General features: G+C 41.4%; 3 protein-coding genes across 3 annotated transcripts in view; 1 reads left to right on the forward strand and 2 right to left on the reverse strand.

Moving 5' to 3' along the window:
• Positions 1–27,878, reverse strand: part of LOC103128938 (prostate and testis expressed protein 2) — a 71,436-nt gene that overhangs the window by 27,606 nt on the left and 15,952 nt on the right. The gene's annotated exons all lie outside the window — the stretch shown is intronic.
• Positions 5,385–12,527, forward strand: PATE3 (prostate and testis expressed 3). The gene is made up of 3 exons (XM_060179771.1): positions 5,385–5,408; positions 8,167–8,341; positions 12,403–12,527. Exons 1-3 carry the CDS (start codon positions 5,385–5,387, stop codon positions 12,525–12,527), a joined length of 324 nt encoding a protein of 107 aa, XP_060035754.1.
• PATE4 (prostate and testis expressed 4) lies at positions 23,958–26,177 on the reverse strand. Its single transcript, XM_060179632.1, has 3 exons — positions 25,734–26,177; positions 25,081–25,225; positions 23,958–24,615 (listed from the first exon to the last, which is right to left on the reverse strand). Exons 1-3 carry the CDS (start codon positions 25,795–25,797, stop codon positions 24,369–24,371), a joined length of 456 nt encoding a protein of 151 aa, XP_060035615.1. The 5' UTR covers positions 25,798–26,177; the 3' UTR covers positions 23,958–24,368.

Consider the following 27,878-nt stretch of genomic DNA (forward strand, 5'->3'; position numbering starts at 1 on the left):
CCAAGAGGCAAGAGACCATGATCATGAGGACACAATATTCTGACTGCTGCCTCTTTAGGCAGGTCTAGTGACATTGAGGCTGAGTGAAACACCTTGTTGGCCCGGGGTTGTATTACTTTGGGTGCTCTTCCTCTCACCCCTCCCCCCACCTCATGACCATATAGTGGTGGAACCAGGGACAGTGGTATCACATGAGATTTATACCTTCATTTAGTCATCATATGCTCAGCACATCATAAGCATGCGCAAAGCAGAGTGTTAGGTCAGAATAACAGAACTTACTGTGGTCTCTATCATGGGACCACCAAATATCAAATATATATATTTAAATTTATCTTATATATAGAGACCAGCACTGCTTAGCTCTGGCTTATGGTGGAGCTGGGGATTGAACCTGGGACCTCAGAGCCTCAGGGATGAGAGTCTTTTGCATAACCATTATGCTGTGTCCCAGCCCCAATATTAAAATTATATAGGAGCATAATAATGGTCAAATGGCTGGGGAAATAGCTTAGCTAGTAGAATACAGGACTCACATACCTAAGACAGAGTTCAACCCCCAGTGTCACATACACTGGAATAATGCTGTTTTCTCTCTCTCAGATGAAATAAAATCAATCTTTTGAAAAATGGCAAAAGATCTAACAGCACAGATACATGAGATAATTGAACTAAAGACACCATGAGTTATAAAGCTAATAGCCAGTTATATCCAGGTTCCCAATAAAACTCTTTTTTTTTGTTTTTTTTTATACTGTACTGCTTCTATTAATATACTCTAATATGAATCCTTTCATACTCCATGCTGAAAAAATTGCTTTAAAAAGAAAATCTGAGGGATGCAGTACTGTGGGTAGATGAGGAGCAGGTCAGAGGGCCCCCAATATCTGGATGCATATGCAAACCATCACAGTCCTAACTAGAAATAATCCAGTAGAGAGGAGATTCAAAACTCTGTGGACCTTCTCATCTCTTCTTAAAGTCATGTTATTGGGGAGCATGATTTGATAATTTACAGTACTGGCACATGGGTAAAATTTCTTGTCTCACCATGATGGGCTTCTGCAAAACACTCTCACCCCCCTCCCCCTAACTTAACAACAGAAGAGTCCACCATCATGCACCAGAACCCCCAAGCACCTCCTTCCAGCACTATTCCTGCCCTCCCTCTCCAGAGTCCTTTGCTTTGGTGCAATACACCAAAACCAGTCCAAATTTTACTTTGTATTTCTCCTTTCTGTTCTTGTTTCTTAAGTTCTGTCTACAAGTAAGATCATCCCATATTCACCCTTCTTTTTTTGGCTTATCTCACATAACATGATTTCTTCAAGCTCTAAACAAGGTGAAGAAGATGACTTCATCAATTTTTTTTTTTTTAAACCAGAGCCACTATTTCAGCTCTGGCTGTAGTGGTTGGGAAACTGAACCTGGGACACTAAAGCCTCAGGCATGAGAGTGTGCTTGCATAACCATTATGCTGTTTCCCCCTTCAAAATTCATCATTTCACATAGTAGTCTATTGTGTATATAAACCACAGCTTTTTTTTTTGCCTCCAGGGTTATTGCCAGGGCTCGATGCCTGCACCACAAACCCACTGATCTTGGAGACCATTTTTTCCCCTTTTGTTGCCCTTGTTGTTTTATCATTGTTGTGGTTATTATTATTGTTGTTGCTGTTGTTGTATAGGACAGAGAGAAATCGAGAGAGGAGGGGAGACAGAGGGGAAGAGAAAGATAGACACCTGCAGACCTGCTTCACTGCCTGTGAAGCGACTCCCCTGCAGTTGGGGAGCCGGGGGCTCGAACCGGGATCCTTAAGCCTGTCCTTGTGCTTTGTGCCACATGTGCTTAACCTGCTGTGCTACCACCCAACTCCCAGACCACAACTTTCTTAGCCACTCATTTGTTGTTGAATATCTAGGTTGCTTCCAGGTTCAGGCTATCACAAATTGTGCTGCTATGAACATAAGTATACACAGATCTCTTTGGATGAGTGTGTTTGGTTCCTTAGGATATATCCTCAGAAGAGGAACTGCCAGGTCATAGGGTAGGTCCATTTTTAGTATTCTGAGATTTCTCCAGACTGCTCTCCATAGTGGTTGGATCAATTTACATTTCCATCAACAGCACAGAAAGGCTCCTTTACTCATCTCTAACACTTGTTTCTGTCCTTTCTGATGGTGTGACATTCTCATAGAGGTAAAGTGATCTCTCTCTCTCTTTACTTTTTTTTTTCTGATAATTAGTGACTCTGAGCATTTTTTCATATATATGTTGGCCCTCTGGATCTCTTGTTTGGTGAATATTCTATCCATATCCTCCCCCCACTTTTTTAAAATTAAAATTTAATATAGCCACTTCCAGGGATCTTAATGACCCCACTTTTGGATGGGGTCATGTTTTATTTATTTATTTATTTATTTATTTATTTATTTATTTTCTGAATTTGGTGAGTTCTTTAAATGTTTTTTGTTATTAACCTTTTGTCTGATGCATGGCATATAAAGATTTTCCATGGGCCTTTCTTTTTAAAATTTTTAAAAATTATCTTTATTTATTTATTTGATAATAAGCCAAAAATTGAGAGGAAGGGAAAGAGAGAGAGGGAGAGTGACAGAGAGAAACCTGCAACACTACTTCACCACCTGTGAAGCTTTCCTTCTACAGAAGAGGACCAGGGGCTTGAACTCTGGTCCTTGCACACTGCAACATGTGTGCTCAATGAGGTGCACCACGACCTGGCCCCTTCCATAGGCCTTTCTAAAAGTATCTGCATCTTCTGTTCTTGAAGGAAGAACAGAAACTGCAAGTCCCCTAAATTTTAACCCCAGATATTTATCTGTTCCTATGCTCATTCTGATTATTCTCTTTAAACAGATAAAGAAGAGGGCTGGAGAAATAGCATAATAGCTATGCAAAAAGACTTTCATGCCTCAGGAACCAAAGTCCCAGGTTCAGTCCCCTGTTCCACCATAAGCCAGTGAATGCTGAGCAATGCTCTGGTAAATAAATAAATAAATAAACAAATAAATAAATAAATAAACTTGAAGTAAGTAAAGCAAGCAAGCAGAGAAAATTAGCAGTAGATGGAATACCTTAAGAGCCTTATACACCCAAATATCAGACTTCAGTGTTTCCCTTCTTGGTAGCCTTTTGGAAAATCATGGGAAAAAAAATGCCATCCACTTATTAACATCCTTCCCAGAATATGGCAGAATAGAAAGTTACATTTAAGTCCCGGTTTGAGCCCCTGGCTCCCCACCTGCAGGGGAGTCGCTTCACAGGCGGTGAAGCAGGTCTGCAGGTGTCTGTCTTTCACTCCCCCCTCTGTCTTCCCCTCCTCTCTCCATTTCTCTCTGTCCTATCCAACAACGATGACATCAATAATAACTACAACAATAAAACAACAAGGACAACAAAAGGGAATAAATAAAAAAATAAATATAAAAATTAAAAAAAAAGAAAGTTACATTTAAGGACTTCACAATCTTGCTCTAGGATCAATTCTTTTCAGTGACCAGTTCCTTCATCTAAGATTACTGGCTCTCTTCTTCCTAAGTGCAGACGGGCACCATACTCTGAAGGGTCACAGGAAAGGTGTTGGCATGCTTTTAAAAACCCCTTCTGTTTCATTTGGTTTAATTCCCCCCTGCTTAACACTATTCTATTTACATAACCACTTCATTCTATTTACATAACCACTGTTAACAAGCACCACCCTCCCTCCAGGGCATTGGTTCAATCCCCACTGGTTCATGATATGTTTTTGCTCTGCCCCCTCTCCTTGTCATACCCTGATTTTCACCAGTCACTTTTCTCTCCACCCTCTCTGCATCGCATCCTGTTCCCACCCTACTGGGCTAGTATATTTATAAGGACAAGATTGTAGTTTTTAGTTAGTTTAGCTTAGCTCGGCTTAGATTGTGCTGCGTCCTGCATGAATAAAGAGATACTGCCTACAGCTCAACCATGAGTCCCTGGTCGTCTGTTACCCGCCCGTGAAGCCAGCCTGGCGAAAACAACATAGCCCGGCGAAAACAACAGAAAGGAACATTCTAAATGCTGTGGCATTTGAGCTAAAACCTTATTTCATTCAATTTTTGTCTAAAAATGTTACATGACATTCTATGATGAACTTGTTTCCACAACTGAATAACGTGTTGCTAATTCAGTTCCGTATGGAAGATTCCTGCTATGTTTAGCCAAAGTACAATTAGCTCAAAAAAAAAAAAAAGGTTTAGGGCACTTAGAATACTAGGCTGCTCAGAGTTTTTTCAGTGCTTTGCCCATGGTGAACCTCAACAGAGTCATCTATTGTAGAGATAGAAACCTAAATCAGGAACAAAACTGGCCGTATTCACAATGAAAATTTGCAAAAGATCAAATTGTGTGATTACCCCAAAGGGATTTCACAGCCTCACAAAGTAAACAGTCTTGGGCCAGCAAGATAGTTCACCTGGAAGGGCATCTTTTTTCAAATATGAGACTCAGGTGAGAACCACCTGGGGGAAGTTTAGGCACTATGGTATTTCTTTCTCCTCCCCCTTCTCACCTCTCTCTTCTCTCCCCCTTCCCTTCCCTTCTCTTTCTCCTCTCACCTTCAGTCTGAGAAATTCAGCCTAGAGCAGTGAAACCATGGTGATAACAATAACAACAACAAAAAGTAAACTATCTTTACTCTTGGAGGATAAATATGAAGTAAGGTGAAAGAATTCTGGGTGAGAATCAGAAATTCTAGGCTGAAGTCCACCTTAGTCATAGGCTACACATTTTTCATCTCCTTTAATCTCCTATTCCTCACCTACGAGGTGAGGAACTTGTCTAGTAATCACTGGTCTATTCCCTCACATGGATCTGTGTCTAGTAAGTAAAATTTCTTAATGAATGTTACTGAATGAATGATTGTAAAAGGTGATATATATCCTTTGAGACAAAATGAATGGAACTGGAGGTGATTATGCTTAGAAAGTAAGTAAAGGTGGTCTGGGAGGTGGTACAGTGGCTAAAGCACTGGACTCTCAAGCATGAGGTCCTCAGTTCGATTCCTGGAAGCACATGTACCAGATTATCTGGTTCATTCTCTCTCTCTTCCTGTCTTTCTCATTAATAAATAAAATCTCTTAAAAAAGGAAAGAGTTGGGAGACAACTATATGGTTTCACCTATATGTAAAATATAGAGAATTCAAACACATGAACTTGGGAGAAAAAAAAAAGTAATCAAATTATCTCTCTGAGTTTGTGAGAACTCTGGTGTTAAATCAGGCTATCATTAGATCCAGAACTTTGGTGATGGGTGTAGCATGGAACTGTATACCTTTGTTATCTCACAATCTTGTAAACCACTATTAAATCACTAATAAAAATTAAAAATATTATCGCATACATGAATAAGTCTCAAAGAGACAGGGTGGGAGATAGCTCACCATGTAGAGCACCTGAGGTCCTGGGTGCAAATTCTTACACCACAGGCACCACTATGGCACCAAGGGATGCCCCATGGGTGGTGGAGTGGTTCTGTGTAGTCTTTCCCCTATCTCATTTTCTATATTTTCCTTTAAACCAAAAAGAGAGACCAGGTGGTGGTGCACCCAGTTGAGTGCAGTGCACAGGATATAAAGGACCCATTCAAGCCCCCAGTCCCTACCTGCAAGGGGAAACCTCATGAATGGTGAAGTAGTGCTACTGATCTCTCTTTCTCCCTCTCTATCTCCCCTTTCCCTCTTGATTCCATTTTTTAAAAAAATATTTATTTATTTCCTTTTGTTGCCATTGTTTTATTGTTGTAGTTGTTGTTATTGATGTCGTTGGATAGGACAGAGAGAAATGGAGAGAGGAGAGGAAGACAGAGAGGGAGAGAGAAAGATAGACACCTGCAGACCTGCTTCACCACTTGTGAAGAGACTCTCCCGAAGGTGGGGAGCTGGGGGCTCGAACCGGGATCCTTAAACCGGTCCTTGCACTTTGCGCCATCTGCACTTAACCCGCTGCGCTACCTCCCGATTCCCTCTCTTTTGATTTTTATTTCCATCCAATATAAATAATAAAAATTTGGGGGCTGGCGGTGGTGCACCCTGTTAAGCACACATATCACCATGTGCAAGGATCCGAGCTTGAGCCCCCACTCCCCACCTGCAGGGAAGACTCTTCATGAGTAGTGAGGCAGGTCTGCAGGTGTCTATCTGTCTCCCTCTCATCGCCCCTCTCCTCTCAATTGCTCTCTGTCCTGTCAAATAAAATTGAAAGGGGGGGAAAAAAAGGCCACTGGGAGTGGCAGATTATTGCTGGGTCACAAAGCTCCAGTGATAACCCTGGTGGCAATTACAATAAATTAAATTAAATCAATAATTAATAATAAAGAATTAAATAGAAAGAATAAGAAAAAGTTGATGCCTGAGATCCGTATTATGACACATGCATGAGGTCCTAGCACCACATTAGAAAAATAAAAAATCTCAAAGAGGCATTGAATAAAGGTGTTTAAAAAATATGGTCTAGAGTTTGAGTACCAGCGTTATTTGTCACCAGATATGTGATCTTGAGTAAGATACTCAACCTCACCAAGTCTCAATTTCCTCCTCTGTGAAACTGGGTAAACATGATATATAATAATAATACTGAAGAACATATGAAAAAAGCCCAAAGTTTGCTGTTGGCCCCAACACTTACTAATTACCATTATTCTCTGCTGTGGGGAGGAAGGAGAATGAACTTGAGCTCCCTGAGGAAACGCTTGTGTGATTGGTTCTCCTTAAGCATGAATAATCCCTACTCTGTGGTGAACAAAGTTTTCTCCTTGTAGCCTCGAGGCCTGTGCTTACAGTCCCTGACTTCTTTTCTTCCTATACAAGGACCTCTGGGTCAAGATGAACAAACACTTCTTATTGATCTTCTCTTTCTTCTGCTACCTTGTGGGTAAGTCACAGATCTGAAGAGTGGGCTTCAGAGACAACACCTGTGGAGCCCAGGAAGTTCTGTATGTTTATACAGTACTCTAAGCCTCTATCACATTTACAGGGAAGGGAAGGTCAGTCTTTAGAATGCTCCCTTTGCCTTCACTGCTAACTTTTCTCATCTTTTCAATGTCCTGCCAACTCCCAGCAGGAGCTCAAATCTTACTGCTGTTCCTTCATACTGCTCCTCCACCATGCTTCTACATCCCCCAAAATCCAAAACCCTGGAAAGAGTGTCCTTTACAACATATTGCCTAATCATAAATCAGTCACTGTCTTAAGTGCATCTGAAAAACAGGGGGATGTCAACTTCTAAGGCTTTGTGAGGATTAAGTCAGATACAGAGTGAAAGAATGTGCCCTAAGTGAAATACTCAATAAATGCTACTTTCCTTCCTTCCTTCATTCCTTCCTTCCTTCCTTCCTTCCTTCTTTTTTTTTCTTTTCTTTCTTTTTATCTTTTTTTTTTTCACCAGAGTACTTCTCAACTCTGGTTTATGGTGTAGGGGATTGAACCTGGGATTTTGGAGCCTTGGGCATGAAAGTCTCTTTGCATAACCATTATGCTATCTATCCCTGCCTGCTACTTTCCTTTTTACTTAGGTGCATCTGAGAGAGAATTTAAGAAAATACTTAGGGGTCTGGTGGTGGTGCACCTGCTGGTTAAGTGCACATGTTACAATGTACAAGGATCCTGGTTCAAGTCCCTGGTCCCCACCTATGGGGGGAAGCTTCACAAGTGGTAAAGCAGTGATACAGGTCTCTCTCTTTCCCTCTCGATTTCCCCCTTCCTTCTTGATTTCTTTTTCTTTCTTTCTTTCTTTCTTTCTTTCTTTCTTTCTTTCTTTCTTTCCATCTTTCTTTTGCCTCCAGGGTTATTGCTGGGGCTTGGTGCCTGCACTACAAATCCACTGCTCCTGGAGGCCATTTTCCCCATTTCATTGCCCTTGTTGCTGCTTTTGTTATTATTTTTGCCATTGCTGTTGTTGTTGGCTAGGACTGACAGAAGTCCAGAGAGGAGGGGAAGACAGAGAGGGAAGAGAAAGACACCTGCAGACCTGCTTCACTGCTTGTGAAGCGACCTCCCTGCAGGTGGGAGGCGGGGCTCGAACCTAGATCCTTACTCCAGTCCTTGTGCTTTGCGCCGCCTGCGGTTAACTCACTGTGTGACTCCCCACTCACAACTTCTATCCACATATTTCTGGTGTCCTACCAGTTCTTCCCAAGTCCCTTTCTTACCTGGTTTCACCCTGGCTCTGAATCTCCAGCAGTGAGCACACTCCGGTGCATAACATGCTACCTTCGCACCCCATCAGACCACTGTCGAAGAGGCTATGGCTTCTGTACTGCTGAGCAGGACGCGAAATGCATGATGTTAACCATCTATAGACGTAAGTTATGGAGTCAAGAGAAGTACTGTGAGAGTCTTAGAAAACTTTAAGGAGAGGACCTAGTGGGTTTTTTTTGTTATATGGAAAACTGAGAAATGTTGTGCATGTACAAACTATTGTACTTACTGTCAAATGTAAAACATTAACTCCCCAATAAAGAAATTTAAAAAAAACTCTAAGGAGAGCAATTTAATATCTCAGACTAAAGCCAGTCCAGGAAAGGTACTAAAGTGCAGAATTCTTGGCCCACCCCACCCCCCAGCATGGCCCCTGTGCATGCAGACAGAAGAATTAGGGAAATGAGACAGGGAATAAGGTAAGAAGGTGGGGGTTCTACAGAGCAGTCTCCTCTTATCTGCAGTTTCACTTTGCAATTTCTGTTACTTGTGGTCAATTTATTTATTTTTTAATTTTTTTATTTATAAAAAGGAAACATTGACAAAACCATAGGACAAGAGGGGTACAACTTTGCACAATTCCCACCACTAGACCTCCGTATCCCATCCCCTCCCCTGATAGCTTTCCTATTCTTTAACCCTCTGGGAGTATGGACCCAAGATCATTGTGGGATGCAGAAGGTGAAAGGTCTGGCTTCTGTAATTGCTTCCCCAATGAACATGGGCATTGACAGGTCGATGACCCATATTCCCAGTCTGTCTCTCTCTTTCCCTAGTGGGGAAGGGCTCTGGGGAAGCAGAGCTCCAAGGCATATTGGTGGGGTTGTCTGTCCAGGGAAGTCTGGTTGCATCCTGCTAGCATCTGGAACCTGGTGGCTGAAAAGAGAGTTAACATACAAAGCCAAACAAATTGTTGAATAATCATAGACCTAAAGGCTGGAATAGTGCAGATGAAGTGTTTGGGGGTCCTCCATTTTGTAGATAGCTAGTAGGCATATTTTAGTTATATTTGAAAGGGCCTGTAGCTTATACTAGTGTTTTTTTTTTTTTTTTTGTTTGTTTTTTGCCTGAGCCTGAAATCTGATATGCAGATGGATCCAAGTTATTGTCTGGGGAGATGATGTCATGGCTGGGAAAAGGACCAGAAAGCTGGATCAGGGAAGAGAGTAGCTCCCTAATATGGGAAAGGGGTATAAATATTGTTGACTGTAAACCCCATCAATTTGATGTGATCTGGGGCCCATGATTATCTTACGAGCCTGTGTAACCTCTGTATCCGTAAGATCTGAGCTCACATTCTGTGGTCATGAGTAGGAACATTCTATGCTGCCCTAGTATTAACCCATCTTCCTCAGCTGTAGCAGAGTATGTTGTCCAGCCTCCCTTCGGAGGATGGAACATTCTCTACCATTGTTGATCCACGTTGAGGGCAAGGTCCTATGGGGGGCCCACAAAGGGGTCTATATTGTTGTTCCTGATAGAAATGACCGGTAACAATGGAGAGAGGGATTTATTCAAGTTCTAGGCCCATCAAGTCTGTTTGGGAATCTCAGGACTCCCTGATTAGGGCCCCAGCTGGTGGAATGGCCTGATAGTGATTAAAGAGTCATCATTAAAGTATGCCAGTTTCTTGCCCTTATTCAGCTTTTGCAGTCCTTGCTTTGATGAGGTTAGCTTTGGAGTGAATGAGAGAACTGTAATAGGAAGTAGGTGAGGAGGGTATCTAAGTCTAAGTGGACACTATTTCATTATGAACTTGATACTGAGTCACTACAGACTATTGTGTATTTTTGCTTTCAGGTATATATTTTGCCCTAATTTATGGATACATGTGAACATATGCTGTATCTCATGGGACCTGGTCTATATCTAGATTTTGGGACTTTGTTAGGAAGCGAACCTCCTGGAATGGAATTAGAGAATACCATGAAAGGAAAGATCTCACCCAAGTGATGAGGGTGAAGGGTTGGTATTCCATACCTGAAGTCTCTGGACACAGTCTGAGGAGAAGCATGCTGAGATGGTACTCGTTGCATTGATTAGGTTGTAATCAGCAGATGCAATATCATTTGGTATGACTTGAGAGAAGCATGCAGGAAAGTGAGCCCCAACACAGAAGTTCCAGGAATGGAAGAAACATAGGCTCTATAGGCAAAGTGGGAGATTCCTGTCGTCTTAGGGTTTAAGAAGACAATAGATAGTTATTTCAATAATCACATTGTTTGGCAATTGGGTTAACTTTGAAAAATCCCTTTGTTAGGATTTGCTGTATCAGACACACCATCACCATATTTTATGTCCTTTGACATTATTTGCATATAGCTATGCTACCGGTTGCTTTTGTTCTCCCTGGACTAAGTTTTTAAGAGAGCCAACATATCAAAGACTCAGCCTATGTATTAAAAACACTCAGTCTGTGCTTTAAAAAGTTTGAGACATTCAATCAATCAGTTTTTCCCCTCTCATATTACTTAGTGATTTATATGACTACAAATTAATAGGCGTGTACATAAACACCATTCCCACCACCAAAAGACTGTGTCCCATCCTACACCCCCTCCCCCACACACACACCCCATGAAGCTGAACATCTACCCTCACTCTCCACCCAGGGTTTTTACTTTGGTGTCCTACCAGTGGTCAATTTCTATCTGAAAAAAAATTAGATACAGTGACGTGGGAGGTGGTACAGTGAATGAAACACTGAATTTTCAAGCATGAGGTCCTGATCAGGTTCAATCTCCGGCATAACATGTGCCAGAGTGATACTCTGGTTCTTTCTTTTTTCTCCTCCACTCTCAAATAAATAACATTTCCTTTAAAAAGTATATATACTTTAAGAGACCACACCCATATTACTTTTATTATAGCTATTTGCTATCTTTGCCCTATTTAATTATTGCTATTGTTATTATTATTGCCAAAGTACTGCTCACTTCTGGTTTATGAGGACTGAGTCTAGGATCTCAGAGGCTCAGACATTGAAGTCTTTTTATATAACCATTATGCTATCTCCTCAGCCCTACTGTTAATATATTACAGTCTAGCTTATAATAATTTTATTATAGTTATGCATATGTAGGAAACAATGAAGTATATATATGGGGTGGGGGCTGAGCCATGGTTCACTTGGCAGGGCGTGCATGGTAGCACTGTGGTACTGCAGGAAGCCACATGGACAGTGAAGTGGTGGTCTCTTCTCTTTGTTTATCTGAAATGAAAAGAATCAGAAAGGTAGTCTTGAAACCTTTGAGGGTCTGGTGTGGCAAGAATAAGTAAATCAATCAATAAATAAAAATATATAGGGCAGGGAGTCGGGCTGTAGCGCAGCGGGTTAAGCGCAGGTGGCACAAAGCACAAGGACCGGCATAAGGATCCCGGTTCGAACCCCGGCTCCCCACCTGCAGGGGAGTCGCTTCACAGGCGGTGAAGCAGGTCTGCAGGTGTCTATCTTTCTCTCCTCCTGTCTTCCCCTCCCTCTCTCCATTTCTCTCTGTCCTATCCAACAACGACAACAACAATAATAACTACAACAATAAAAACAACAAGGGCAACAAAAGGGAATAAATAAATAAAATAAATGTAAAAAAAAGCAAAAAAATTTGGAAAAAAATATATAGGGCAGAGGTAGATAGCATAATGGTTATGCAAACAGACTCTCATGCCTGAGGCTCCAAAGTCCCAGGTTCAATCCCCTGTACCACCATAAGCCAGAGCTGAGCAGTGGTCTGGTAAAAAAAAAAAAAAAAAGTATATATAGGGCTTAGGACTTAACTATGGTTTTTGGCATGTACTGGCAGGGGTATCTCAGAACATATTCCCTATGGTTAATGGGGACTACTGTGGGTGGCTGCTATATTAAAAAAAAAAAAAAAACTCAAAAGATTTTAACTCTGAAGACAGTAAAGCTCTAGTTGCTAATCTTCTAGCAGGAAAAATAATGAAGCAGTTACACAAAGACTTAAAGATTGTCAAGCACCTCAGGCAAATATCCTTGCAGGAATTAGTGATTTCTGCATCTTTCCAGCAGAACCTGGAAAAACATCTGGTGACCTACCCCAATGCATAATTAACATTTTAGTGATGAAACTTGTGGTAGGTTTGATTTGTTTTTAGAGACTTAAGTTCACTGGCTCATTTTCTCTGTGTTCTTTCTTATTACAGAAGGCATTCCTGAGCTATTCTATACGGACTGTCAGAGATTCTGCAGAGACTTGATATATAGGTTCAACAATCGGACTTACGTTCACAACTGCTGTGACTTCGATTATTGTAACTTCAAATTCTAAGATGTTTGTTCTCATTTTAGAGTTTGTTCCCTTCACACTGTACCTATCCTTGCTTTCCTTCCTTGTCTGTCCTTGTAGTCCTCAAGATCTCTATTTATTTTCACTCCCTTTGCCACTAGGGTTATTTTTTTTTTTTCTTTTTGATAGAGGATGAGAGAAATAAAGAGAGATAGATAGGGAGAAAGAGAGACAAGGCGTGGGGGTAGATAGCATAATGGTTATACAAAGAGACTCTCATGCCTGAGGCTTCACATTTCCAGGTTGAATCTCCCACATCACCATAAGCCAGTGCTCTGGTAAAAAATAATAATGATAGAGGGTCAGGTGGTAGTGCAGTGGGTTAAGCTCATGTGGCGAGAAGCGCAAGGACAGGCAAAGGATCCTGATTGGAGCCCCCGGCTCCCCACCTGCAGGGGGGTTGTCTCACAGGGGTGAAGCAGGTTTGCAGGTGTCTATCTTTCTCTCCCCCTCTCTGTCTTCCCCTCCTCTCTCCATTTCTCTCTATCCTATCCAACAATGACGACATCAATAACAACAACAATAACTACTATAACAATAAAAAAACAAGAGCAACAAAAAGGTAAAATAAAAATAAAATAAAAATCTTAGTGATAATAATAAGTCTAAAAAAAAGATTTGCCTTTCTAAAAAAAATATATGAGAGAGGCAGGGAAAAGGACCTGTTTTCTGTAGCACTGCTCTACCACTCTTGAAGCTTCCCCATTACGGGTGGACACCAGGGGGCTCAGCTGAACCCAAGTCCTCAGGCCTGGTAATGTGTGCACTCTACTGGGTGAACCACCATCCAGCCCCTTTTGAGCTCTTTCTTTAATTTGGTGCCATTCTTGCTGATGCCTGATTCAGACAATGATTCTGAACAACAGATTTCTCCCATAGAAACTGGTATTCCTGTAACTCAAACATGACTAGGCAAGAGGCCTAGTACAGTAAAATTTAAAACAAAACTGTTCTAGAAATATGTTGGTCCTTCAAAAGAAAATTCACAATTTTTTAAAGTCTAAAATCTCTCATTTATCTTTATTGTAACTATGCAGAAAAATAGATGCATAAATTTATCTTTTTTAAATATTCTTTTAAAAAACATTTAAAAATTATTTTTATTTATTTATTGGATAGAGACAGCCAGAAATCGAGAGGATAGGGGGAGATAGAGAGGAAGAGAGGCAGAGAGATACCTGCAGCCCTACTTTACCACTCACAAAGCTTTCCCCGTAGGTGGGCGCCTGGGTCCTTGTACATTATAACATGTGTGTTCAACCAGGTACACCACCACCTGGCCCCCTCAGAAATTTCTCTATGGTTACGAAGTTATCTTCCCCAGTGGATATTATCCATATCAGAATCTGTCAGGATTTTCTTGACATTGGCAAAATATATTGAAATACAATATAGGGACTAGGGGAGATGTGAAACTGTACCCTGAAAGACTTATATAAAAGACTTGTAAAAACAACATTTCCTCAGTTCATCTATACATACATATACACATATATAATTCATTTAGTTACTGGATAGAGGCAGAGAGAAATCAAGAGGGAAGGGGGCAGGTAGAAGGAGAGTGATAGACACCTGCAGCACTGCTTCACCATTTGTGAAGATAACCCCTGAAGGTGGGAAGTGGAGTCTTGAACCTGTAATCCTTGTGCATGGTGTGTGCACTCAACTGAGTGTGCCACCACCCAGTCCCCTTCCTCAATTAGAAATACAATGTGTAAAAAAAAAGAAATACAATGTGTATAGAAAATACGAAATATGAAAACAGAAAATATGAAAGTTTCCTGCCTCTGTGACATTCATAGCTCATACACAGCCGCTTCTTCTTCTTATTGTTTTTTTTTTTTTTTTTGCCTCCAGGGTTATTGCTGGGGCTCGGTACCTGCACTACGAATCCACTGCTCCTGGAGGCCATTTTTTTCCTTTTGTTGCCCTTGTTGTTTATAATTGTTGTTGTTACTATTATTGTTGTTATTGCTGTCATTATTGTTGGATAGGACAGAGAGAAATGGAGAGAGGAGGGGAAGATAGAGAGGGAGAGAGAAAGACAGACACCTGCAGACCTGCTTCACCACCTGTGAAGGGACCCCCTGCAGGTGGGGAATCGGAGGCTCGAACAGGGATCCTTATGCTGGTCCTTGTGCTTTGCGTGCCACGTGTGCTTAACCGCTGTGCTACCGCCCAATACCCATACACAGCTGCTTCTAAGACATATACCCAAGATGTATCAAACTCATTTTTCCCTTCCCTCTCCTCATCTTTCTCTATTCTTGTCCTTCCTTGTCTTTTGCCTCTATCACTTCCCCAGCAACAAACACAACTGTTACATAAATTCCTCCTTTTCTGAATATCCACTTTGTGGATACTATTTCTTTTACATCCTCACAATAAATAATTTCTATAATTTATTTCAGTAAGCCACAGTAAAAACAGGTGCCAAACCTTACTCATTTCTGTTGCTTTTGGCTGATAATGTTCACTCTGGTGCCAATATACTATGTCAGGAATTATGGAAAGGATATTTCTTTTTTCTTTTCTTTAGTTTCTTTCTTTCTTTCTTTTTCTTTTTTTCTTGCTTTCTTTCTTTCGTTCTCTTTCTTCCTCCCTTCCTTCCTTCCTTTCTTTCTCTCTTTTTTTTGCCTGCAGGGTTATTGCTGGGGCTTGGTGCCTGCACTACAAATCCACTGCTCCTGGTGATCATATTTTTCCATTTTTGTTGTTGTGGCTGCTGCTATTGTTGGATAGAACAGAAATTAAGAGGGGAGGGGGAGATAAAGAGGGAGAGAGAAAAATAGACACCTGCAGACCTGCTTCACCGCTTGCGAAGTGACCCCCCTGCAGGTGGGGAGCTTGGGGCTAGATCCTTGCTTGGGTGCCTGCACTTCACACTACGTGCACTTAACCCCGTGCACTATGGCCCGGTCCCCAGGATATTTCTTATTATGGAACTCCATTATTGTCCTCCTACCCCAAAAATTATTTTTGGTGGGATTCTTCTAAAACTCATAAATCTTACTTCATGGTACCAGAGCTTACCCCAGTGAAATGGCACTTGTATGTGCTGCCATTGCTTGAACCTGGATACCATGCATGACTAGCAAGACATGTATTCTACCCAGACATGTATGATCTACCTTTCAATCATGTCCTAGTTTTAATGATTCATGATTGGTCACACAAGTTTGTTTGTTCTCAGACTTACCTATACATATGTAGTTTCCCTTCAGTTTCTTATCTAACATTTTCCGCTACCATTGGTTATTATAATTTGTGTTTATAATTTGTTATGAGATTAAATATGATTACTTTATTTTCTTAATTGACATACAAATCATAGGCAATAAAAAGCACATATTTTGAAAAGACTGACTTGATTTGACAAATATATACACTTACAGAGCCACTGTTACAATGAAAAAAAACATTTTTATCATTCCATTGTTTTTTTTTGAGCTAACCACCCACTCCAAATATATTATTCTAACTTCTATTACCATAGAATAATTTTACTTATTATTATTTGCCTCCAGGGTTATCGCTAGGGTTTGGTGCCTGCACTACGAAGGACTTTTATTTTCCATTTTGTTGTCATTATTGGATAGGACAGAGAGAAATTGGGAGGGGAAGGGAAGATAGAGAGGGAGAGGGAAAGATAGACACATGCACACCTTTTTCACTGCTTGCGAAGCGACCCCCCTACAGGTGGAAAGCCGGGGGCTTGAACCGGGTTCCTTGTGTGGTTCCTTGTACTTCGTAATATGTGCGCTTAACCCAGTGCACCACCACCTGGCCCCCAATTTCACTTATTCTTAAACTTTTTGCTGATGAAACCGTAGACAGCAGTATGAAAATAAAAACCAGAAAACATTAATTAGGTGACATTAGCAAGTCCTTATTATTGATAACTCTACAAGTAAGTAGATTGAGTTACTAATCAAAAAGCACTTGGTAGTTGAATAGATAAAAGAAGACACAGCAATATGCTACCTAAAAAAACACTCACTTTAGGCTGGGAAGGTAGCTTTGTAGTAGAGCACAGGCAGAATACCCCAGGACTAGAAGAACTCACTGGAAAATTTGACCAGACATGTAAAGAATTAACACCAACCCTTCTCAAATTCTTCCAAAAGGTGGAAAAAGAGGAAACAATCTCTAAACTAAGTTTACAAGACCAGAATTACTTTAATACTAAAATCAGGTAAGTAGGATAGTAGAAGAAAAAACAAAAACAAGGGAGCCAGGGGGTAGCGCAGCAGGTTAAGCGCACGTGGGCGCAAAGCGCAAGGACCACGTAAGGATCCCGGTTGGAGCCCCTGACTCCCCACCTGCAGGGGTGTCGCTTCACAAGCTGTGAAGCAGGTCTGCAGGTGTCTATCTTTCTCTCCCTCTCTCTGTCTTCCCTCCTCTCTCCATTTCTCTCTGTTCTATCCAACAACGACGATAACAATAACTACAACAATAATAACTACAAAAATAAAACAACAAGGGCAACAAAGGGGAATAAATAAATACAATTATTTAAAAAAATCTTAAAAAAAAAAAGAAAAAACAAAAAAAACTATGGACCAACATCCTTGATAGAGGAGAAATTCAAGAACATATTATCAAACTGAATTTAATCACATATAAAAAGAATCATACATCATGATCAAAAAGTCATTATCTCTGGAATGTAAGAGTAGTTCAACATATGAAAAATCAATAAGTATACTCTACACATTAACAGAAAGGAGGAGTCCAGAGTTACCTTCAAGCTTGGCTGTTTATTAATCTCCCTGCCTACACTGGGAAGTGGCTTTACTCTGAGAACACTTACTTATAGCAGGAGTGTTGATGAGCTACTCAGCTTCAGGTGCTTTCAGCAGTGCCTCAGGTCAGATGTGATCAGAGAGACCCTCCACAAGCTGGCACTGTGATTCAACTCCTTACCTGGGCACAGACAAACCAGTCTCTAAACTCTGAATTGGGCAGATTTGCAAAAATGAGCCACTAACTTGGTCCTGTGAATAAGCCAGCATCCTTGTTATTGGTACCAGTACTCTTTTCTCACACAGTCAGATTCCCAGTGGTTCCCAGATTCCCAGAGATTCTCCTACAATTTTCAGGGAGCAAGATTATAGAGTATGGACTCCTACAATGTGACCCACAATGGTGGGGATGGAAGACAGGTTTTCCTTAGGGCTTTTTTCCCAGGGCCAGCTTCTCTCTGTGGTCCTATGGTGGCATGGAGGAGGTGTAATGTGGCTAATGCTTAGCATCTGCTTTTACCCTTGGAATGCAGTCTTTATCTCCGTGATGTGTGTGTGTGATGTGTGTGTGTGTGTGGGGGGGGAAAGGTTTGCTTCAGCCTCACCTCTTATTAAAAATGGTGAATTCACCTTCTTCACCTCATCTTGGATGGAGCTTGAAGGAATCATGTACAGTGAGGTAAGCCAGAAGGAGAAGGATGAATATAGGACGATCCTGGTCATAGACAGAAGTTGAAAAATAAGAACAGAAGGGAAAACACAAAGCAGAATTTGAACTGGATTTGGTGTATTTCACCAAAGTTAAAGACTCTGGGAAGGGTGTGGGGGAGCATTCAGGTCCTGAAACATGACAGTGGAGGAGGATGTAGGTGTCTGGTTAGAGTGTTATGTGGAAAACTGAGAAATGTTACGTATGTACCAACTACTATATTTTACTGTCAACTGTAAACCATTAATCCCCCCATCAGAGAAAAAAAGTTCACTGGGCAATAATCAGTGAGCAAGAATTAGAACTACTCTTTAAAACAGACAGACTCTAAACCATCATATCTACACACAAATTTATTAAAACCTATGCTGGGTTTTCCTACTCAAGTTATTCCTCCAGTCATTGTGGAAAGAACTTGGCAACTGTCTCCACAAACTAAAGTTTGTACTAGTCGCTGCTCACCTCTAAAGGGATCATCCCTTTCTGGGGTTGAGTGTCAGAATTTGAATCCATATTATCTCCAGTATCATTTTTTTTCTTTTTCTTTGATAGAGGGTGAAAGAAAGTTAGAGTGGAAAGATAGAGAGGTGAGATATCTCTAGCACTGCTCCACTTCTAATGAAGCTTCTTCCCATCCACAGATGAGGACTGAGGGCTTGAATCTGGGTCTTTGAGCATGGGAACATGTATGCTTTATCAGATGTATTATCACCCTACTTCCGGTTACATTTATAATTATCACACAAACATAACACACTTATGTATACCTAGAATTCATTCTAGTTCTTTTTTTCTCTTTATATGTTTATAACTCCCTTCTTTAGTAGTGAAAAACCAGTCTCCTATCATCTGCAACACATTCTGGCTACACATCTTACTTTCACATCCATTCCATACAAAACCAAACTCCCACTGACACCACCTTCTCTCTTCTCAGCTCCAACATCTCACTGCTATTGCTATTTCCTATGTATTTCTCAGAGACTGATTCCTCTTGAGAGCCATATGGCAGACTACTAAAACAAATCTGCAGTAGAATTACAACTAAGCATGTACACAAATGGATGAGAGTACGAACAATTTTTTGCCATTACAATAGCTCTTTGCCACTATTAATAGCGCCTTACCAGGATATATTAATAATCCACTCACATTTATATTGATTATTCACAGGGCATATTTGAAAACATTCAGCTTGTTTTGAGTCCAACCCATAGAAAAACATATACCTGAGATAATAAACTCCAGGGTTTAAAAAAAATTATATTTATTTATTTTCCCTTTTGTTGTCCTTGTTTTTTATTGTTGTTGTAGTTATCATTGTTGTTGTTGTTATTTATGTCATCGTTGTTAGATATGACAGAGAAAGATGGAGAGAGGAGGGGAAGACAGAGAGGGGGAGGGAAAAACACCTGCAGACCTGCTTCACCGACAGTGAAGCGACTCCCCTTAAGGTGGAGAGCCGGGGGCTCGAACCGGGATCCTTACACGCCAATCCTTGTGCTTGGCCCTTTTTGTGCTACCACCATACCCCCAACCCCAGGTTTTAAGTATATCTTACTGAGAATAAAGACCTAGCCTCCTGATATTCCAATCCACCATAACAAAGTTTTTTTTTAATTTTATTATTGGATAGAGACAGAAATTGAGAGGGGAGAGGGAGATAAAGAAGGAAAGAGACACAGACACACCTGCAGCCCTGCTTCACCACTTCTGAAGCCTTCCCTCTGCAGGTGGGGACCAGGGTTTTAAACCTGGGGCCTTGTGCACTGTAATGAGAGCGCTTAATTGGGTGTACACCACCTGGCCCCTGACTAACAAAGTTTAATAGAGCAAGTTTTTAATTTGTCAACAAGTATATTCCTACTGGATTTCCATAACTTATACACATTCACACAAAATATATCACTTCTATTATTATTATGGATTTATTTATTAACATAAGATAGAGGAGAGGAAACAAGAGCAATGTAATGCCAGGGATCAAATTCAGGATCTCATGATTTTCAACTTAACACTCTAGCTACTGTGGCACCTCCTGCATTGCCATAATGTTATTTTTTTTTAATGTTTTAAAAATATTTATTTCATTTTGTTGACCTTGTTGTTCTATTGTTGTTGTCGTCCTTGGATAGGACAGAGAGAAATATAGAGAGGAAGGGAAGACAGAGAGGGGGAGAGAAAGACAGACACCTGCAGACCTGCTTCACCACCTGTGAATCGACATCCCTGCAGGTGGGGGGCCGGGCTCGAACTGGGTTCCTTATGCAGGTCCTTGCGCTTTGAGCCATATGCGCTTAACCCGCTGTGCTACCACCAGACTCCCCATAATGTTATTTTTAAAGGTTTCTTTTCTCTTCTTCTTCTTCTTCTTCTTCTTCTTCTTCTTCTTCTTCTTCTTCTTCTTCTTCTTCTTCTTCTTCTTCTTCTTCTCCTTCTCCTTCTCCTTCTCCTTCTCCTTCTCCTTCTCCTTCTCCTCCTTCCTCCTCCTCCCCTCCCCCTCCTCCTTCTTCTTTTTCTCCGCCTGGATTACTACTGGGCTCAGTGCCTGCAGTTCCACCATTACTGAAAATTATTTTTCTTTTCTATTGGGGCTTGGTACTGGCACTACAAATCCACGGCTCCTGCTCCTGGTGGCCATTTTTTCCCCCATTTTATTTGATAGAACAGAGAGAAACTGAGAGATGAGGAGGAAGATAGAGAGGGAGAGAGAGGGCTGGGCAATGGCACACCAAGTTAAGCACACGTAATACAAAGCGTGAGGATCCAAGTTTGAGCCCCAGATCCTGGAGGCAGAATAGGGGTGGTGGTGGTGGTGGAGCACTTGGTTGAGCACATGTTACAATTCACAAAGACCTGGGTTCAAGCCCCTGGTCCCTACCTGCAGGGGGAAAGTTTCACAGGTGTCTCTCTCCCTATGTCTCCCTTCCTCTCAATTTCTGGCTATCTCTATCAATAAATAAATAAAGATAATTTAAAAAAAAGAGAGGGAGAGAGAAAAATAGATACTTGCAGACCTGCTTCACTGCTTGTAAAGCAGTCCCCACTGCAGGTGGGGATCGGGAGCTCATACCTGGGTCCTTGTTCATACTACTGTGAGCACTACCCAAGTACACCACCACTCAGACCCCTTGAGGCCATTTTTCTTATAGCAAGTGAGACAGAGAGGAGAGACAACACTCTGCCACTTATGAAACTTTCCTCCTGCAGGTGGGAACCAGAGGTTTGAACCTAGGTCCTCAAGTATGGTAACATACATGCTCGAGCAATTGTAATATGTGTGTTCTACCTAGTGAGTCACCACCCAGTCCCTAAAGGTTTATTTATTTATCTTGTGAGGAGGAGAGAGCAGAGCACTGGGAATCAAACACAAGTTGTGCTCTTGTTGAGTCACCTCCCTGACTGCATGATTATCCAAAAGGGATTCTACCAGACCTGGAAATATATATGTATCCATATTTTTTTAATTGTCACCAGGGCTACTGCTGGGGCTTGGTGCTGGCACTATGAATCCAGTGCTCCTGGTGGACATTTTTTCCCTTTTTTTCTTTCTATTTTTATTAGATAGGACAGAGAGAAATTGAGAGGAGAGAAGATGAGAGAGAGAGAGAGAGAGAGAAGGAGGGAGAGAGAGAGGAGAGAGACGGACCTGCAGACCTGCTTCACTGCTTGTGAAGCATTCCCCCAGCAGGCGGGGATCAGGGGCTTAAACCTGGATCCTTTTGCATGGTAATGTGTGCACTTAACCGTGTATGCCACTGCCAGGCCCCTTATCTGTAGATTCTAACACACAGGACAGTAAACATGGTAAAGGGAAACTAGAGTGAAGACCTGAAACTCTTCTATTTAACATTTTCAATTGCAAGACTGCCAATAGATGAACGTTCACAGTTCACTGAATACAAGGTAATACTTGAATAGGTTTGAGGTAAAGTGGTAGGAGTAGCTCGGATGTACCAGGAGACAAGATTGCCCAACATTCAGCCAAGTGCCCATTTTGATATATTTTGTTTTGGTTACAAAACGAAGATGACTAGAGTGGCCATGGAAACAGCACTGCTGGTGGAGTGCCAGACTTGCATCCCAGACACTCCTGCTTAAGTGCTTGGTACATGCACTGGAGTGGCGTTCTGGCTTTTTCTCTCCTTATTATTTATTTATTATTGGATAGAGACAGAGAGAAATTGAGAGAGGGAGAGAGACAGAGAGACATCTACAACCCTGCTTCACCACTCATGAAGCTTTCCTCCTGCAGGTGGGGGTCCCCTTGAACCCTGGCCCCTGTGCACTGTAATGTGTACGCTCAACCAGGTGTGCCACCACCTGTCTCTTTCTCTTGAAGGAAACCATCTGATATGAAAGGTGTAAAAGGAAAAAAAAAAAGGATTAACTGTAAACATAATGACCAGGGCTACGTAATCAGGAGTAGGTATTTCTAAAAACAGTTTGGGATAATTCTCAAAAAATAGCAACAGGCACAAAGACTCATATCTAATACACTTACTTTCACAGAAGTTAGTTTTCTAATTTCACTTTGAGTTTTTCTTTCTTTTTAAAGATTTATTTGTTAATGAGAGAGTGTGCGCACATGTGCGCTAGCCAGAGCATTACTCTGGTGGCATATGGAATCCTGAAGTTTGAAGGTGGGACTTTGCCTCAGAGTCCAATACTTTAGCTATTGTACCACCTCCTGAACCATCACTTTTTTTTTTTTTTAATCAGAGCACTGATCAGTTCTGGATTATGGTGGTGCAGGGGACTGAACCTGAGACTTCAGAGCCTCAGGCATGAGAGTCTCTTTGCATAACCATTATGTTATCTAACTCCACCCTTGAATTTCTTTCTTTCTTTCTTTTTTGCCTCCAAGGTTATCACTAGGGCTTGGTGCCTGCAGACAGTCCACTGCTCCTGGAGGCCATATTTTATATTTTTTATTGGATAGGACAGAAACTGAGAGGGGAGGGATAAGATAGAGAGGGAGAAAGAACCTGCAGACCTGCTTCACCACTTGTGAAGTGACGCCTCCTGTAGGTGGGGAGCCAGAGCTTAAACCTGGATCCTTGCTTGGGTCCTTGTGCTTCTTACTATGTGCACTTAACTGGGTGTGTCACCGCCTGACCCCTCCACCCTTGAATTTGTTTTTTCTTTCTCCCTTCCTTCCTTCCTTTCTTTACCAGAGCACTGCTCAGCTCTGGCTTATGGTGGTGGAGGAACTGAACCTGCGACTTTGGAGCCTCAGGCATGAGAGTCTCTTTGCATAGCCATTATGCTATCTACCCCCGCACCTCCTGAATTTCTTAAAAAAATTTTTTTATTATTTATTTTCCCTTTTGTTGCCCTTTTTAAAAAAACTATTGTTCTAGCTATTATTGATGTTGTTATTGATGTCGTTGTTAGATAGGACAGAGAGAAATGGAGAGAGGAGGGGAAGACAGAAAGGGGGAGAGAAAGACAGTCCTTGCGCTTCACACCACGTGCACTTAACCCACTGTGCTACTGCCTGACTCCCCTCCTCCTTGAATTTCTTAAACCATATTTAATACTAACTTTTGTTAGCTCCCACCAAATACTCTTCTATTTTCCTTTGAAGTGTTTCTCCTGAATTATGGTATTTTTGTACCTATTTTTACCCAATTTGCTTTTTCCTGGCTTTTCCTCAGAAGCTCAACTAGAAAAACAAAACTGCTCCCTTTTCCAGAAATCTTAGAACTGTGACATTAGTTTTGGCTTGGTATCATAACTTAAAGATTGCCAGGAGATTATCAGGTAACAAAAACAAGGAGGACCAACCAGAAGAGACAGGGTTAGGTATTCAGGGTTAGGTATCTATGGCTCTATACTTTCCTGTTAATGGCAGCACTAACACATGATAGAACCTCCATAAGGAGATCTAGCAGAACACTCTAGAGGAGTGTTTAGGTTTTGAGGAAAGTTAAGATGATATTATCAATGGGAAGAGCAAAGATTACTAGGAGAAATGGTTTACAAATCTCATTTTGTTTATTTATTTTCACTACCAGGATTTCACTGGAACTCCTTTAACTACATGATTCTACTGCTCCTGGTTGCCTTTTTTTTCCTTCTAGATAGAGTGTAAGAGACAGAGTGGAAAGGAGAGACACCACCGTTTCACTCCAGCGTTCATGAAGCTTCACTTCTGCACGGTGCTCCCATGTGGTGGCTGGGGGCTCAAACCCACATCCTAGTGCACAGTAAAGTGTATGCCCCACTGGAGGAGTTCTATCCCAGCCCCTCCCAACATCTTTTTGGGAAAGAATTATTTATTTATTCATGAGGGGCAGAGCACCACTCTAAGAACACGAGATGCAGGGGTCAAACTCAGGACCTCATGCTTGCAAGTCCAACACTTCAGTCTGTTTCTGATCCACTTGGGACGTCGATAACATCCTCACCCTCATGTGTATTTTCTACATCTGGTATCCAATTTCCTTCCTTATCTTGTTCACTTAGCGTTGTAATATCTGGAACTTCACCAGGCTTATTGCAAAAATCATCACCATTGCAGCAATATGTTTCTCTTATTAAGTCATGGAACACCTGAGTCATTCCCTCTTCACAAGGTTTACAAGATGCTCTTGAATAACGATATAAATATCTTTCTAAACAAGAAAAAGAAAAATGACCACTTTGTTTAACTTCACCAATGGCTTCTCTCTAGAACTTCATTAGTTTCTGTAGACTGGAATGAGCTTCCAAGGCTCTGTATCTCATCTATGTCTCTGAGATTGGACAGAAGACATCAAGTCTGTGTATTGTCTCCTCACCCTTTCTTCATGCTCCCAGTTTCTCTACAACTTCACTCTGGGGATTGTAAGCACTATTGGTAATATTCTTCATATATATATATATATATATATATATATATGTATATATATATATTTAAAGGTTTTATTTATTTATGAGAAAGATAGGAAGAGAGAGAAAGAACCAGACATCACTCTGGCACATGTGCTGCTAGGGATTGAACTCTTGACCTCATGCTTGACATACCAACTGTGCCACCTCCCGGACCACTACTGGTAGTATTCTGTGTCTTTCCCCCACCCCAACTAACCCCTACTTACTTGTTGTGCGATCACCAAAATAAAAGTGATCTGTTCTACAACTCCTGTTATAGGTCAATACGTTAAACTTCCAGCATGTTTTCTTGCCACTGATGCACTTAAATCCATCGAAGTAATCACATAGATTGCAATAGCGAATAACTAAAGAAAAAGCAAGCTGTAAAGTAGCACACTAGGAAAAGTGATTGTGCTTCAGAAGCCTATTGCCACCTGTAAACATGGTGTGGTGCAAACCTCACAGAAAGGAAGCTGACACCCTTCTGAGCCTTTGCCAGGGGTCCTCACTCCCTTGAGTGGGTGACAGTTATAACCCTTTAGAGTTAAGGGTCCCCCCTCCCCCTCTCCCACACACACCCAGGATTGGGGGCAGAAACAAAGACACTAGAGGAGTTAAGAAAGGAGCTGAACTCAAGAAGGATGGGGATAATTAATAAAAAGCTGAAAAATGTTCCATGTCATTATGGCATAATTTATCCCCAAACTTGCAACCATACATACAGAATGTCAGGACTCTGTTTCCTGTAAAAAGAAGAAAAATTCTCCTTGAACCCTTTTATAGCAGCCTCAAAAGTCAAGTTTACAAATTCTTCCCTTCTCCCCCACCCTATTGTCTTTAACCACAATCATTGCTTCCCTCACTAGGCCTTACCCTCATCCATGAAGAGCACTGTGAATATGCCCAGCAGAAGCAATCGGTACATGTTGGGGCCCATTCCTGAGAATTTCCTAGAGAAAGCCTCCAGCTTTATTTATTCCCATCACCTGCCCTGAGGCGTCCCATTAGACTCACAAATCATAAATTTCAGATCAAACCACCTGAATCTTCTCTACAGTGTTCCCAGGAAAGGGTACATCCTGTCTGTCTGTATTTTTCCAGCTACAAATAATCCAACCCACCCATTTCTTTTATTAGAGCTATCATAAGGTAATTAATGTTGGTGTAGACTCTCTCCTATGTCTCCAATTTGGTATTTTTTTCTCTTTTATGGTCTACACAGAACATATCTAACTCCATATCCATATTATATCTTTTCAGATTATAATAAATGAGTCATTGAGCATATGTGAATAAGTTGCACAATCTCTTTCAGGTACCATAATCATCCTGGACACTCACCTCACCTGATCTTTTTTTTAAAAAAATGTTTTTTATATTTATTTATTTGCCCTTTTGTTGCCCTTGTTTTTGTGATTGTTGTAGTTATTATTGTTGTTATTGATGTCATCATTGTTAGGACAGAGAGAAATAGAGAGAGGAGGGGAAGACAGAGAGGAGGAGAGATAGACACCTGCAGACCTGCTTTACTGCCAGTGAAGCGACTCCCCTGCAGGTGGGGAGCTGGGGACTCGAACTGGGATCCTCAGGCTGGTCCTTGTGCTTTGTGCCACATGTGCTTAACCCACTGCATTACTGCCTGACTCCCACCTCACATGATCTTGAGCAGTACAATACCCTTTGTGAAATGAGTCACCAGGATCATGGCCCAATATTGCAGATGTGGCCTGTCTGCCCAGTATAAACAGCATCCTATTTGAGAGCTGACTGGGACAGTCTGGGGACAGTCTGGGAGTGGGATGAAGAGGTGAATATGATCTCAACTTCCCTCATTCATTCATTTATTCATTTATTCATTCATCAACTTCATTTTTTTAAGTTTTTTTTTTTGTTTCCTGGGTTATTGTGACTGCACTATGAATCCACTGCTCCTGAAGACTATTTTCTTCCTTTTTGTTTATCATTGTTGTTGCTATTATTATTGTTGTTATTGCTGTCGATGTTGTTGGATAGGACAGAAAGAAATTGAGAGAGGAGGGGAAGACAGAGAGGAGGACAGAAAGACACCTGCAGACCTGCTTCACCGCCTGTGAAGCGACCCCCCTGCAGGTGGGGAGCCGGGAGCTCGAACCCAGATCCTTACTCCAGTCCTTGAGCTTTGCACCTTGTTAGCTTAACCCGCTGTGCTACTACCTGGCCCTCCTTTCATTCATTTTTCAAGGCCACAAAAAATTGCAAAGGGAGATGCCCACACCAGGTGCTATGGGGGAGAAGAGGAAAATATACTTGGATTAGGTACTAGGAAGTGTGGGTGGAGGAGAAGTTTCCACCCTCTGGATGGAAACAAGTTTTTCCATCAGCTCCAGAGCTTGACCTTACTTACAGCATATTGTGTCACCTCTCTCTCACCCATAAGTAGTTGTTTTTCTTTATTCTCCCCCCCCCCCACTATTGGGGCCTTGATGCATGAGCCACTTTACCAATCTGGAGCTGGTATTTTTCCTTCTTTTTATTTCAGAGGGAGAGACACCATAGCATCGAAGCTTCCTTTGGTGCCAGGGCTCAAATCCAGGTTGTATGCATGGTAAGACATGTCCTCTGCTGGTGTGCTTCTTAGTAAGTGTTATCTTTTCAGTGTATGTATACACAAAACTCTCTCATCATACTGCCCGTGCCCCTTTTGTGTGTTTTCTCCTGAAAAATTCAGAAAGATCTGTTTGTCATTTTGTAGGCTTTCCTTGTTTATGTTTACTTTTGGCATTCTCTGCACAAGAAAGAAAGCTCCTCCATGAATACAGGAGTATCGTATATTACTTTCACTGCTTTCTCCTTGGCATCTAGAGCAATCCCTTGAACATATCTGAAAATCAAAAATCTTTTATAAAAAAATGAATGGGTGGTCAGGGAGGTGGCGCAGTGGATAAAGCATTGGATTCTCAAGGATGAGGTCCAGAGTTCAGTCCCTGGCAGCACATGTACCAGAGTGATGTCTGGTTCTTCTCTCTCTCTCTCTCTCTC

This window comes from Erinaceus europaeus, chromosome 20 (assembly GCF_950295315.1).
Source record: "Erinaceus europaeus chromosome 20, mEriEur2.1, whole genome shotgun sequence".
Taxonomy (NCBI): domain Eukaryota; kingdom Metazoa; phylum Chordata; class Mammalia; order Eulipotyphla; family Erinaceidae; genus Erinaceus; species Erinaceus europaeus.